Source organism: Calypte anna, chromosome 2 (assembly GCF_003957555.1).
Source record: "Calypte anna isolate BGI_N300 chromosome 2, bCalAnn1_v1.p, whole genome shotgun sequence".
Lineage (NCBI taxonomy): Eukaryota > Metazoa > Chordata > Aves > Apodiformes > Trochilidae > Calypte > Calypte anna.
In genome coordinates this window covers 7,431,715-7,446,678 of record NC_044245.1, presented here as the reverse complement: position 1 = coordinate 7,446,678, position 14,964 = coordinate 7,431,715, and the positions used below count along the sequence as shown (strand labels likewise).

The following is a 14,964-nucleotide window of genomic DNA, read 5'->3' as shown; positions in this document are numbered from 1 at the left end:
TCTGGAAAAGTTCAGGACACAAGTCTGTGATAACAGACTGCTGGAATCAGCAGTTAAAGTCTTTGTTGGACAAAGCACTATTAGCTGGAATCCATAACAAAGAATCAGTTCCAAGTTTCAGAGAAAGACATCATAAATCTCAAAACAACTGTGCCCAGACACCAATAAAAGGGAAAGGGATAGATCCAATTTACCAGTGCATTATGGAGATGGAATAGGGAGATAAAAATTAATGACCCCTAATAGGTTTCTCAAACTGACAGAACAGTGTGATAAAGGATGGGATCTGAAACATAAGTCTCTACAGAATATAGAGCTAATAAATTATGATTTGTATAGAAACTATAAGGTCCACAGGAGCAAATCCTATGGTCTCACAAGGCAAAACATCCTCAAACATCACAGAGCTCAGGTTTTCACAAAAACTTCATCAACATTTAAAACCTAAGATCTGAAGACAAGCAATATGCTTGCCCTTGAATCCAGAAGTCAATCCTGACTGATCTTCCAGGGCAAGACAGATTAAGAATCAGACTGCAATAAGCAAACAAACAAACAACAAAATTCCTGACTTCCCAACATGTAAACTACTCGAAGGCACATATGCAGTAGTATATGGTTGCCACGTAATACAGATTTGGACAAAACAATGTAGGGGCTACAAGTGAACTCATTGGTCATCTTTTACTTCATTAAAGCATAAATCAGTTTCATGCAAGCATAATAAATACCAAGGAGTAGACACGAGCACTCAAAAGCCAAATGACAATCTTACAGAGTTTCAAAACAAATACAAAAAATAACAACAGGAAAGTGGATTACAGAAGGAACAGCCCATTGGAGATGCTAACAGACCCCATTGGGGTACAGTTCTTTGACAAACATTAATCCTAATAATATTATTTCACGACCTAGAATTTACTCTTACCTTATATTCATCCATCCACACGTGTGCCAGCCTCAGGGAGTTATGAGCCATAGTGTCCTGTCCTCCTGGTGAGCCATAGGGACGCCGTTTACGGAAAATGTGTCCCACCCTGGAGCAGGGGATGATCAGAAGTCTTCCACCACACATCCAGATCTGTTCATACAAAAGCAGAACACACCTCACTGCATGTATGCCACAAAGCTCACTATGTCTTCTCCTTCTTCAAGGGATGTTTATACATGATGGGTTATAAATCACGTATACATGATACTTATACATAAGGTATATACACACACATGATATTTATACATCAAATATATATATATATATATACACACACTCATGACACTACTACTTCATGTACTTGTAAATGATGATGTCAACAATGTTCTTATACACATCATGCCTTCTGACAAAATTAAATTCTTAGAACTTCAGGTTAGAAAAAAATGTTTTTTTCACATCATTTTCCACATAACACATCATGACTTTCACAAAACAGTAAATTTTCTAAAACTTTATGCTCTAGTGATCTACTAGAAAAAGCTGAAATATATGGGCTGCATTCAACTTGCAGATTAAGGTATCTAAATTTATTTGCCTACAGAAGATAAAAGATATAAGTGTTCACACTGCCACAACAGATAATGAAGATCAGCCACTATCATCAAGAAAGCCTGGTGAGCTTTTCTAGTGTAAGCACCTCTTTTCACACAGCCCTTTGCTTCTGTTATAGGTAACTTAGAAATACTGCTCACATCTAGATTCTACATTTAGGTGCATTAATCCAGCTGCACTGCACGCCAAAAATACATTTAATTTATACACTACTTCCATGTTTTCTTTTAAATTTCTTTTTAAACTCCAGGTTCCAGCAAATTATCACTACTGGTGCTTTGTTAGACTGACATGTTCTCCAGTCTCAGAAAAATACCTCACATTAGCAGTTATAACCCAGTCAGTTTTAAATCCCCTTCTGGAAAAGATAAAAGTTATTTAAAACTCTCCCCTGGGGAGACAGGTTTTCCACACCTTATAAAACCCTGGATATACTCCAATTTTTTAATGTTTTTTTAATTGAACCTGTGTGTCACATAGTAGCAACAATAATTTCCTCACACTCTATACACTCTGCTCAGATATCTGATAATTATATTTTGTACTGAAGACTTGAAAATTTTTATTTATTCAGTACATACCCCTTTAAAGCCACTCAAACTTATGAAAAGCCAGTTCTCAGTTTTGCACTCCAATCTTTATTTCCTTAATGACCTCATTCGACAGATTTCTCTAAAGTTTTGGGGGTTATGTCCTTGTGTCTGGATTTTTATTTTATGCTAATTTCACTTTTTAATCCCCCTTTCATATTTTTCCTGATAGGATCTCATTTTCAGGCAGACTCTTGTCAAACCTAGTAATAAATCTACTTTACAAAAGTGAAGAGGTAACCAGAATCCTGAGCACAAAAAGTTGTTCTTTCAGGAGAGTGATGGGGAAGAGAGGATAAAATAGAAGAAGCCTAATGAAGGATCACTTTTGAATCTCCTTATTATGATTTTCTCACTATTTTTCCAACCAAACTGACTCCTCTACATGACTCAATACGGTAATTAAAAAAATTACATTTTTATAACCTAAAAAAGGAGGCTGAAGTGTCTAAAAAGCCCCATACATCTCTAAGGGAATATAATAAGCCTACTTATCAATGTTGCTGTGAGCCACCCATCTTTTTAATCAAGTTGTGAAATTCATTAGACATTGCTTATAAACTCATTTCAGAAATCTGTGTGATTATTCTTTTCTTATGCTTCTCTACAGCTGTTCTGAAATGCTCCACCAAAGAGAAAGACATAAATATTTAACTACAGAGCTCAAAATTCTCTTTAATCTTCCCATTGAAAGTTATCTTGAAGATCATTGTAGAGGCATTTACTGAAGGCATTGTTCCTGGGAATAAAAGTGCCAATTTTTGTGTGCAAACAGTGCTACATCCTCCACTTCCAGTGCTAAAGACACTGGGCACAGGGAAGAGGAGCAGCCAGACACTAAGGTTTATATTACTGTGCACATAAAAGCTCAGTTACCCGAAAGGATATTTCCAGATTTTCTCCTCCCCAGATGTCCATGCCACTATCATACTGTCCAAGTTCATTAAAGTACTCACGATCCATAGCAAACAGGCCTCCAGCCATGGTAGGAGACCTAAAAAGGAATATTGAAATAAGTTAATTTTTTTAGGGAGGAGGGAAAAAAAAAACACCAAAAAACCCCCCAAAACAAAACCAACAATCATTTTAGCTGAATGGGCAAGTCCCAATGCTTAAATTTAGACCTCCAAAATACAATTTAAATCCTGCAGACACTAGGAATCATCAGATTGCACTTCTAATTTCAAAACATCTTCAGAAGCAGAAAATGGAGGAAAAAGGACAGGACAGGATAGCAGATCAAAGTGTCTGCCTCTGGGGGGGGAAAAAAAAAATCCATGTAAGTTTGGATTCCATCCAGTTTTCTACAACAAATCTTAGGAGCTGCCTTCAATGAGAGATGTTCTCTCCAGAAGATAAATTCCCCTAGTTACAAATGGGTACACTTACACACAATAATGTTCTTGCTCCCCTTAGAGGAGCAAATTATACAAACTACTCTTGACTGAACTGCAGAAAGAGTAGAATCCAGATTATATATTATTTTCCCATATTAAATTAGGTCAAGAAACAAAGTGCAAATTATACAAGCCAGGAGGCTGCTAAAAGAAATGTTATTCTATTGCACAGATGGAATTTAAATACCAGGAGCAACACTGTTTAATCACTGATGCAACAATAAGTTTATTAAGTTATTTACAGTCTGTGTATTTGCATAGATGTGCTCTCTGGGGTTCATCATGCTTTGCCTGTGTGCTACTAGAATGGTGCTCTGTTTTGTAAAAATCTGTATATGACCCCTGGTGTACAGCCTCTTAACTGAATTCCTATTATATCACAAACAGATGATGAGAAGTATTTTTTATACAAAGTGATAATATGTGGAAAACCCTAGAAGAGTACTAGACAACAAAATCACTACATAAGAACAATGATTGTTGTAACACAAAATGGATTTGGAACAGGCATTTTTTTATCCAAGCCTAGATCCAAGTCTAAATTTCCTTGCTAATTCTCATGCCATTTTCTACTACAGTTTCTGTCACTTCAAAACCTGTGTTGAAAGGTTGCTCTCAATTTTTCCATTCTTAAGACCAAAATATTTCATTCTGAAGGTCTCTAAAAAGTAAGTTTCCATTTGATGGAAAGCCATTTCCAAAGGCTGAGTAGCAAACTAGCCTGTTCTTCAGTGCAGATAGAGACCTTCAAGTAGGAAAAGTCACTTTCATACAGAGAAAATGTAATATTTTTAGATCATTAGATCCCCTTTAATAATAAAATTTTTTTGTACCTTTTCAACATGAGTATTTCTTACAAATGAGTTGAAAGAATGCAACAACAGTGCTGAAGACACTCAGAACTAACCTTTGGGTATGTTCCAGATTAACTGTGAGAACAGTTCTTAACAGAACATAGATTTTATTACTTTCTATGCTAGTTCACAATTAAGATTTTCCCAGTTTGTCCTTTCCCTCCTGTCATCAGAAAGTACCACAGTGACACTTCCAAAACGAGCCAGTGAAACTGTCAAGTAACTTAAAAAGTTTTCTGGCTTCTCAGACCAAATCTTGTGATGGAAAGACATGGAAAGAGAGAGCTGTCACACCACAGCAGAGACTGTGCTGGAGCTGCCTGCATCAGCCTGAAAAGCTCTTCATTTACAGCCCAGGAAAAGAGAACAAGAGACAAAACTGCCCAATTACTGATTCACTTTGCAAATCTTAACGTACTGAGATGGATACCTGCAACTAGAAAAACCACAACCAGCTTCTTGCCATTGCTCTACCAGCTTCTATTCTCATGTCTGAGCCATGTGTTTTCTACTTAAAAAAGGTGTTTCCTGACATCATTTTATGACATTTATGTGCCCAATGGGAACCAGGTATTGCCAGTTCTGTACAAGTGAGACAGTTACCAATGATAAAAAGATTACAGAAGATTACTTTCAAGTCCTAGTGTAAAGCTTTGTCAAAACTTATGTTTCATAACAGATCTCAAGCAACTCAGAAGACAAAACCAACATGGATAAGCTTCCCACAGACAGTTTTAAGCATATGCCACATTGTGCAGACACAAGTAATATTTTAAAGATGATTTTCACATCCAGGTGTGTTCATTTTGGAAGCTTTAAGACAAATAAATCACTTGTTTGAGGAAAAACATAAATGAAATCTAAAGCAAAAAAATTATGTTGATTTAGGAAATTACAAAATTATTTGATGTTCTCTCCCATCAGCTAGGAAATCACTTTCCTATGAACACAAAAATGTATTTTCCCTATCTAGCACTTCTCTAGAATTTCATCATAGAAATCATTAAGCCTATATTAGTGGGATATGTAGGCTATTACTAGCACTAAGGTGGTTATCACAATCATCATTAAGGCAAGCACATCAACAGACTGGAAATAAACACCAGTGCACAGCTAAAAGTGAAATTATTGGGCAGACTGAACACAGAATAGCATAATCTCCTTAAGACTTCTGGCTTTAGCAAAAGCTGCTGTTGTACAAGCATTCTCTAAAAGACTGCTTTCTTGATGTAGTAAACCAGGTACCTCTAATTCATCATTAAATGTGAGAAATTACACTGAAATAGAAAACAGAACTATTTGCAGGTAAATTAAAAAAAAATATCAGATATCTGACAGATTAGGCATCTACTTCTACAACTGCACAACCAGATATATACTCCATAATACTTAAGTGCTCCTGATCAACCATATGTTACACAGAGTTTCACACCATGTAGGGGGAACCTTACTTGATTGGAGCAGTGGGTCCCTCAGGTCCTTCCAGTTCCGACAAAGGAACAAGGTCCCACTTAAAGTGCAGGCCCCAGTTAAACCCTCCACGCACAACTGGGGAAGAGCTGTAGGTCAGTGTATCAGCACTGATGATGTCAATCACAGGGCACACCACAGTCCTGTGGTCTTCTCTGATAGGAGTTAGCAGAGGTTGTAACCACATCTCATTCACCTCACAGTGACTGTCCAGGAAAACCAGCACTTTCCCTGCAGAGGTCAAAACACACAAAACACAAAGGTTCATGGTAACATGAGTCACACCATCATGAACACAGCTCTAGTGGCAGCAGAGAACTGGCAGCATCTTCCCCACCCTGTGTGACAGAGGAGAATCTGATGTGACATCTGCACTTGGGAGCAGTGCCACACCAGACTCCACAGGGATTAGGTCAGACACCAAGGCACAAGGTAGATCCTCACTATTCACATTCAGCCAGGAATTACTCAAGGACTGTTACCTGCATTTCTTTGACAGGGATTTTAGCCATCAAATGTTCTACTCAGATTCAGCAGAGCTGCTGTACTTTAAATGAAACAGTACATTTAAATGTACTTTAAATGATCACCAGACCAGCTCTTCAAGTGTCAGGAGATGTATCCTAATGCAGAGTAATTCCCATGCCCGAGCTAGAGTATAGATAGCTGAAGATGACAGATACTGGGCTGGATGAATTATCCTCATGACAAAGCTGCTTTAGTCTACTGACTGTGATCACCTTGGACTTGCTTAGTATCACACTTCAGCATCCATCCAGGTACTGCTGCAGCTAACAACCAAGCATTCTGATTGATTATTCTGTATTCAGCCATAACACAGGCCACAGCATTTTCATCCTTGAATATGAAATGAGGAAATGCCCTGGGTCAGTTTTAGCTCACGACTGTGGATTCATACTGGTTTGAAAGGGGAGTCAGAGTGACTCTCCTAAATGGGCACAGTCAAATCCACCAGTATTAGACCAAGCAGCACTTCATTGCCATTGGTTTACATGACAATTATCTGCCACAGTCAGAGAGTAGAGTCTGATCCATGAGAGAGCCTCCCTAAATAGTCATCTGAATTTTTATGACACAATATAAAACTCATGTAGTACTAGAAAAAAGTGGGAGAGATGGGAAAGAGCTTTAAAAAAAACAACTTAGAAACATACAGTGACCCCATTAAAACCAGACAGTATTTGTCTGAGGAGAGAAAAAAAAAGATTCCATCAGTTCAGAAAAGCAATAAAATTACTTAAAATTGCACTAACTCAAATGAATTCTAGCACAGCTTGGAATGTGCAAGTGCAATTTTCTCTCTGGGTTTTGTCATTACAATGCTAATGAGTAAAGACCAATTAAGAGACTTTATCTGCCACTCAATGTTATTTGAGGAAGCAGCAAATACTTTCTCAGACACCAAAGAATTTAACCAGGAAGGATATTATAGTAAAAGGCTCACAGTGTACATACAGCATCAAACATCATTTATCCCAATTAACACTATAACAATAGAAAAGCTTACATGAGAAACATTACAATTAGACTGATGGATTAGTAACCAGATTAGAGTTTCTTTAATAAGGAAGCAGATACCAATTTACAACAATAGTTTTCACATTAAACATGCAGAAAATATTCTGTGAACACAATATCTGGTACAGAGGGAGATATTCCTTACACAACATTCTTTCAGGGAAAGAATAGGGAAAATTGTCTATTGCCTCACTATATTTTGCCAAGTACTGGTTTTGTTTTACTGTTTCACTGTTCTCCTTTTAAATAATAACTTCATTTTATCAAAACAAACTTACATAGGAAATAAAAAAAAATACACATCAATGGTTCAGACAAGGCTTAAACTCAAATTTGGCTCCAAATTTGCCAAGTCACTCTTTAGCTAACTTGAAAAAAGAACACCCCCCTCTTACAGACCAAAAATTTTCTAAAGTTAGTTAAAAACTATCAAATTGTGAATTTATTATTACATCTGCTCTATATTTACACATCATCACATGTCAAGTCACCCCTGATACTTTCTCCTTAAGTGAATCACAGAAAAACCTCAGTTGAGGACCAGTTCAGTAAAGGAGATACAAATGTACAAATCTATAAATATCAGGATCAACTGCATGATGCAAACATTTTAAATACATAGGTAATGTTAATTAAGGTCTCCAATTATCACAGAGGCATCAATGAAGACACTGTGTAGCTACTGTGACATACAATAATAGAACTGTCAGGGTTAGAAGGGACCTTCAAGATCACAGAGTTCCAACCCCCCTGCCATAGGGGGGGTCTTGTGACCCTCCCACGAGATCAGGCTGCTCAGAACCCAGACACAGATTAATGCAACTGCCACAGATCAATGCAAATTATCTTTTTTCAAAAGTCACCAATATTCTGAAACATTCACTAAAATGTTTCTCACCTAAGATAGCATTAACCTACATTCCTTCTTCCCCTGCATTAATGCTGTGCAGCTTAAAACAGGATCACTGTCTGAGGCTGGGCTGGCTATTAAATGGATGACAATGGGAGGATGTGCAGAGCCCCTGCTGAGGGCTAAAGCGATTACAGGTCAAACACCCATCACCTGAAAGAGCTGCACTGCAGAAAGGGAAGTCACCCAACTAACATTTGGTATAAGTATGCAAGGAGAAGAAGAAATAAGAAAGTATACCTGTGGCATGAGAGGCTCCAATCATCCTTCCTCGAATCAAGCCTTCCCGCTTCTCATTTCTCACCAGTTTTGTGGATTTGGGAAGCTGAGTTTTAACATATTCACCCAAGTCTTTTTTCAAGTCAGCTGAGAAAAGGAAAACAGAAGTTCAACAACAGGATGGAAATCGTGAAAGCTTTCTTTAAAGTTCCATGATGTTCAAAAAAAGGGCCAAAAGCTTGACAAAAAAGCTACCCCAAAATACAGCACAGTTTGAAAACAAAAGCATCAGGACAGTCCATCACCCCATACAGCTGTCTTCCCATTCCTGGGGCCTTTTTTTGTTGTTTTATTTACATGTTTTCCATATTGCACTGCTTCATTTTTCCCTCCTGCATTGTGGACACCCCACTTGAGAGATGGGCCCCATGACTGGGTCTTCCATTGGTCACATTTCTGCTGATAAGCACTTCCTTATACTTTCCTGACTTTTTATGTACTGCCACTGTCTCAGGTTTTATTCTTAGCCTTGGTTTCCTGAATACAGACTGAGGTGTTAGCTTTTTGCTGTTTGCAGAGCTTTAGTACAATACAACTCAAGTTAACTGGAACTCTATGCTAAAAGCAATTACACCACTTAAAAAAAAAAAAAAAAAAAGAAAAAAAAAGCATTTCTCTTTCCAGATTCTTCTCATGGTGATTGCTGTTTGCAGCAGACACCTTTCACACAGACAACTGATTTAAATTACTGTGTTCCATATTCTAAAGCACCTTTAAAAAGAAGCAGGATACCTTTCATTCTGCCTTCCTGCTTAACTGAGACAGTATCAGATACAAAGAATTACAACTTGGTCTCAAGTGGTTGCTTTTCTAAAATCTGAAAGGATCAAAGGTACTGCTGGCAGGCATGTGCTTTTGAAGGAGAGCAAAGTTCATAAAATCTATAGGCACTACTGTATCTTAACTAACATCAATGGCAATTTTAAGAGTATTTTTTCACCGGAGGAGAGTGGTTTCTAACATTTGATCAGGACTACTGAAGATGGACACATGAAGACTGAAGTAATGGGAAAAAGACAAAGAGGAATATCAAATGAGGAAGATAAAGAAAAAGCCAGCTGAGATTTCATAGAGAACCTAAGTATAGAAAGGCAGGCAGACCTTCAACAGAGGATATGCTGGAATAAATATTATTCCAATTATTCTGATTTTTGTCAATTCAAACAATAAATTGTTGTTAGCAAGATTAAATGCCAAAGGCCTCTATGTGGCAGCCAGAGCTGTAACCTTCTGGGAGTGCAAGAACTTTGAGGAAGGAAGATGTTTAGGCTCAGCCTTACAATGAAAGGTGGCATCATGGATCAAGAATAAGAAGGTACCACAGAGCAAATACAGGAATATTCTACAACAGAGTCTCTGGAGAGATGCAGACAGGATTCATTTGAGTCACAGGAATTCTCTCCCCTAGTCTTAAATATGACATCATGTGCCAGAGACAATAGGAAAAATGTTTTTTTTGAGAACGTTTCCTAGAAACTTGCCCCAGAAATGTCTCCTAGAAATAGTCATCTGTAGGATGTTACCCAAATGAAATGGGTAATGAAAAAAACAGGGCAGAAGGATTTGTGAATCTAAAACAAGATGCTTCTTGAATCATTCTTCACCTGATGTATCTCAGCAAGTGACAGTAAGAGTGCAGAAAACAAATGGCTTGCACAAAGCAGAAAAGGTCTGTTATCAAACTCAGCACTTAGGGCAGATGAGGCTGCACAAAAGGAGGTATAATACAGGAGGCATTAGTTTTGCATGTGCAATATGCAGAGACTTCTGAAAATAGCAGCAGGATAAAACAGATCCACAACAGAGGCTGGAGCAGCAGACTATAAAAGCCAATAGTACCTCATGGCTATTGTGCTCCCAGAGCACAGTTCTGACCTGGACAAACCAGCATTTTGTTGTAAACTGGGCCCAGCCATTGTCTGGGACTGAACATACCATGACTATTCACAGTCTAGTTTCAGACACCTTTGGGGTTTTTTGTTGCTGATGGGTTTTTGTGTCAGTTTCATGTCTGATGGAAAGATTGATTTCTTCTGACATGACCCCAAAATTTGATTCAATACAACCTGCCTGAGAAATTTTGTCCCAGAGAGAGAACTGGTTCCTTTTGGCCAGTATACAGTCTCCAAAAATTACTTCAGCATTATCCTGCTCCATGTGTATGTAACAAGGCTACTCCAAGCAAGATAAATCTAGGATGGGAGTCAGGGGTGCTATCACTTCAACGTACCGAGTTGCAAGCTATTTGCTGTGCTCCTGATACCTCTTTCTGGTTTCTCAATCTCTTCTGTGTAGAAGAATGTCTGCAGTAACAGCCCTCAATCTATCCTGTAACCTGTCTAGTAACAGGTAAAGCCTAAACTCAGGGAGAAAGAGGTCATACTAGAAAAAGAAATCCTACTGGAAAGCAAAGACAAAGACAAATGGCTCAGCTATGCCATTGAAATCCCTGCTTCACTACTCAGCCTGTTGATGATTGAGTGCAAGAAGATTCTTGTGGCAAAATAAGATGGAAAAGACCTAAGCTTTGAGCAACAGCATTGACATGCAGCAGAGCTCCTGTATTTAAAGCTGAAGAAATAGACAGAATTTCAAAGAGACCTTTTCAAGAACTACATAATTTAAATTAAAAAAAAAAAAAAGAGGCACAGAGATTAGCTAATTTGTCCAAAGTCTTTGTCCATTTCCTCCATCTCCAAATCAACTTTGCTTTCCTTCAGCTATAAAATTCTGTCCATTAAAATTAAGCAGCACTGCAAAATCAGTATCATCATCATCATCAAGAGGACTAATTTTCTCTATAAACAGTATCTCCTCCCATCTTTGGGTTCAAAATATGTTAATTTGACATGAGAAAGATAAAAGTAGCTATTTTAATGTTTCAAACCTAATTCATTTTCCAAATAAGCAACAGACCAGCAGAATGATGGTATTACTGCCTAAGCAGAGGCATTATCCAAATGCATTACTGCATTTAAAAGCCTGAGTTTTGAAATAAGATTAGTTCTGAATATAAGTTACGAAACTTTAAAACAACAAATTGCACAAGAGACTTCGTATTAAGGAGTCTGAATTGGTTCCAAAACAAAAACCAAGAAGCCAGGCTTTTAAATATTATACATTCTTATCAGCAAGGGACAGAGTGTTTCATCTTTGTTCTCTCCCATATCTTAACATTCAATCTGACCTTAGAGAAATGAACTAAATGTATAACAAGATTATTTCATTCTACATTATACACATCTCAGTCTTTCAGAGCAAGTTAGGCCTTAACCCAAAAAACAAACAATGAGACCAAGGGAATTAATTATATGTACTAAACAAAAATAATTTTAAAAATGCAAAAAGTTGTTGACTTGCAAAGATATAGGAAGGGAACTTAAACAGTCCTGCTTGCAAGTACTGCTATACTAACACATTCCTCAACAGACAATTCACTTTTGAGGTGCCAAAATGCTTGAATTGCATGTCTGTCTTTGCCTTGTCTGCTAATCAAGTGAAAAATGCCGAGGCATCAATATTTCAACAATTAAGCAATTCTGCAAGGTCCATCCATCCCTCTAGGGCGCCTCAAACTGCTCCAAGAGCCCGGACAGCTACTCCTATGGTGTCCACAAGAGGCTGTGAGAGAGCCATGCAGAGCCTTTCCGCCAAAGGCTGAGCTCCAGCCCAATGTAAAATGCTGACCAAGTACAAAAATCCGGACACATTGTTTCCATAGTGCCACATCATCTTAATTGCAAGACCGCCCCTGAGACGATGCAGGTTCGATTTCCTTCAGATGCATTCACAGTTAGTATTGACCCACAAAGGTGAAAGAAAGATTAGTGCCAGAGCAGCCCAAACAAGGCACTGTTAAAACCAGCTAAACTATAAGCAGATCTCATCAGTAAAGTGAGTAAAAACAAGTTAAAAAAAAACCAAAACAAGCCAACAGTGTGGGAGGGGATGTCAGCTTGGGCTTCATGTAACATCATGCATCTCTCCTGGCTGACACTTTCTGGAGATGGACTGTTTTGCATAATGGCTTCTATTTTTTTAATTTGACCAGCAGGAAAGCACAGGAAGGTCAAGAAGTGCAAGCACTTAAAGTATTACTGCAAGGTTCTCTCACCCAATTCACTGTTGTCATCCACCAAAATAATCTCATGAAGAAGGTGGGCAGGGGTGCGATCCAGGACACTGTGCACGGTGCGAAGCAGGGCAGAAAGTGCTTCATTGTAGAAACAGATAACAACACTGGCAGAAGGCAGATCAGAAGGGTAGGACTTGGCTCTACACCTGCAAACAGAAATACAGGTGTTACCTCTTCATTTTCAGTGGTATTTCCATAGGGCCAGGTCACTACTGAAACTTCCTAAGTAACAAGCAAACATTACATGTGTAGGAAGAACCCCAAACTTGAATGTAAGAGCCTAAACACAACATCTGTAGTAGGGCTCTCCACACTAAACTCCTCTCCACATAATGGAGACTTAATTAACATTGCTGCTTGTTAAAAAAGAGAATAACACAGATTTGAGGGGAATAAGAATCAAAGATACTAAAAACAAACAAGAGAAAACACTAAGGGTTTGTTTCAGCTGTCAAAACACTGTCAAGTACACTTGGGTAGCTCAGACATATACCTGAGGCCCACAAAAACCCCACAGCTGTATTGGCCAGTTGCTGGAGACTACGTTTGATATTCCAGAATGCCTCCAATGGTGCTAAATAGCTATTTAGACAACCAAATTTATTCCGTTCATTTAGACAACCAAGGCTGACATTCACCCTCCAGATTAAAACATTTAATGTCAATGGAGACCAGATAGTGTTCAGCTCACCCTAAGGCTGACAAGTGCATTTGTCAGCTGAAGAGCTCTCCATGCTCCATTAACTGCATTGACTGGACCTCTGCTAATTATAATAAAACTAACATGCAGGTAGCTAAGTTAAGAATCTTAATAGGCAAGATGAATCCCACTCAAAGCAGACCATCCTTTCTCCTTTTTTTTTTTTTTTTCCAGTTTTTGTCCATACCTCTAACAGGGCACAGCATCACGATCCATGCCATTTGAAGATGCCAGGCATGAAGGAATCCAATAAAAAAACCCCCAAACTTTAAATGCAAACCCAGAACTGTACAAGAAAAGTCTTCATTGACTTGGAATGAACTTAGCTCTTGGGAGAGACATTTCAGGAAGTATGATTCATTACATTTACCCACACCAGAGAAACCACTAGACAAACAAATGCAGTTTTTTTTATTTTTCAGTTCAATGCTGGGGTTTTTTTTGGTTTTGTTACAGATGTGGTTCCCCCCCCCCCCAAGCAGACAGATTATAGGAAAAAGTGTGCTTTTTAGTATGAAGTATTCAGAGCAGTGCAATGTGGATACTGAGCAACAACTTTAACTGAGAAACAGAGTCCTTTTTGTCATCAGTCATCCCTCTGGCATATCTACTGTAGGCTTACAGCAAATGTGAAATAGTACATTAGGTGAAAGTCTCTCATTAAGTTGGTTACTGGAATATTTAATGCCCATCTTTTAGAGCTATCAAACAGAATTATAGTATCTCTTTTGGTACAGTACACTGAGTATCTCAAAATGAAGCTTCAAAAACAAAAAAAGAAAAAAAAAAAATGGCATGCTTTAAGTAACTGACTACACAGCTAGCAAGATGAAAGAGACCTAGCATTGTGTAATCATGGAAGGAAGGTTTTATTCCTAGGTCTTTTCCACACTGACTTTAAATAAAAGTATTGTTCTTTTGAAACTTGCTTGTATCAAAACTGCTGTGCAGCCTACCACTCCCAAAAGTTGAATTATTATGACAGAAGTTTCAGTAAGTGTCTATCCCATCTGGTTCTTCATTAAGCATTCCTACAGTGCTTTAAGAATCAGGACTTATTCCTCTCATGAAGCCTGGCTCCTGTCAGGCTTTACCTATCACAGACTCTTCCAGCTGGCAAAAAATCTCCAGAAACAATATTGAGTCAAGAAAGACAGAAAAGACCAAAGAATAAAAATCCTAACCGTAAGCACTCTGTTTAACTAGCTGAAAATCTGCCTTCAGCAACACAGGAGACTGAAGACCATCTAAGTGAAATGGGTGTGACAAGTTCTTGTGCACATGAAATGATTCTACTGTTCTCTGAAAAAATGAGTACATACCTTATATCTCTTGTATCAGGCACCTGTCTGTGGTATCCCAGCCGATTACTGATAAGCATATTGAAAGCATGTTTCTGATAGCCCAAGTCTCTCACTTCCTGATCTTCTTCATTAAAAATCATTCCTGAAAAAAAAAAAAAGGTGCCATGGTCAGCTAAGAGGCTCAAAAATATCCTTTGCAAACAATCAAGGATTGAAATGTATGCTTTAACCTCCCTTAAA

The 14,964-nt window shown here is 38.1% G+C and overlaps 1 protein-coding gene across 4 annotated transcripts in view; it reads right to left on the bottom strand.

The window, feature by feature from the left end:
- GALNT11 (polypeptide N-acetylgalactosaminyltransferase 11) overlaps positions 1–14,964 on the bottom strand; it is a 54,532-nt gene that overhangs the window by 19,604 nt on the left and 19,964 nt on the right. For all 4 annotated transcript variants that reach the window (XM_030445879.1, XM_030445880.1, XM_030445882.1 and 1 more), the window contains exons 3-8: positions 14,743–14,866; positions 12,700–12,866; positions 8,547–8,672; positions 5,839–6,088; positions 3,013–3,130; positions 929–1,081 (exon numbers count right to left, since the gene is read on the bottom strand). In XM_030445879.1, coding sequence (XP_030301739.1) covers positions 929–1,081; positions 3,013–3,130; positions 5,839–6,088; positions 8,547–8,672; positions 12,700–12,866; positions 14,743–14,866 — 938 coding nt within the window. The remainder of the gene's footprint in view (positions 1–928; positions 1,082–3,012; positions 3,131–5,838; positions 6,089–8,546; positions 8,673–12,699; positions 12,867–14,742; positions 14,867–14,964) is intronic.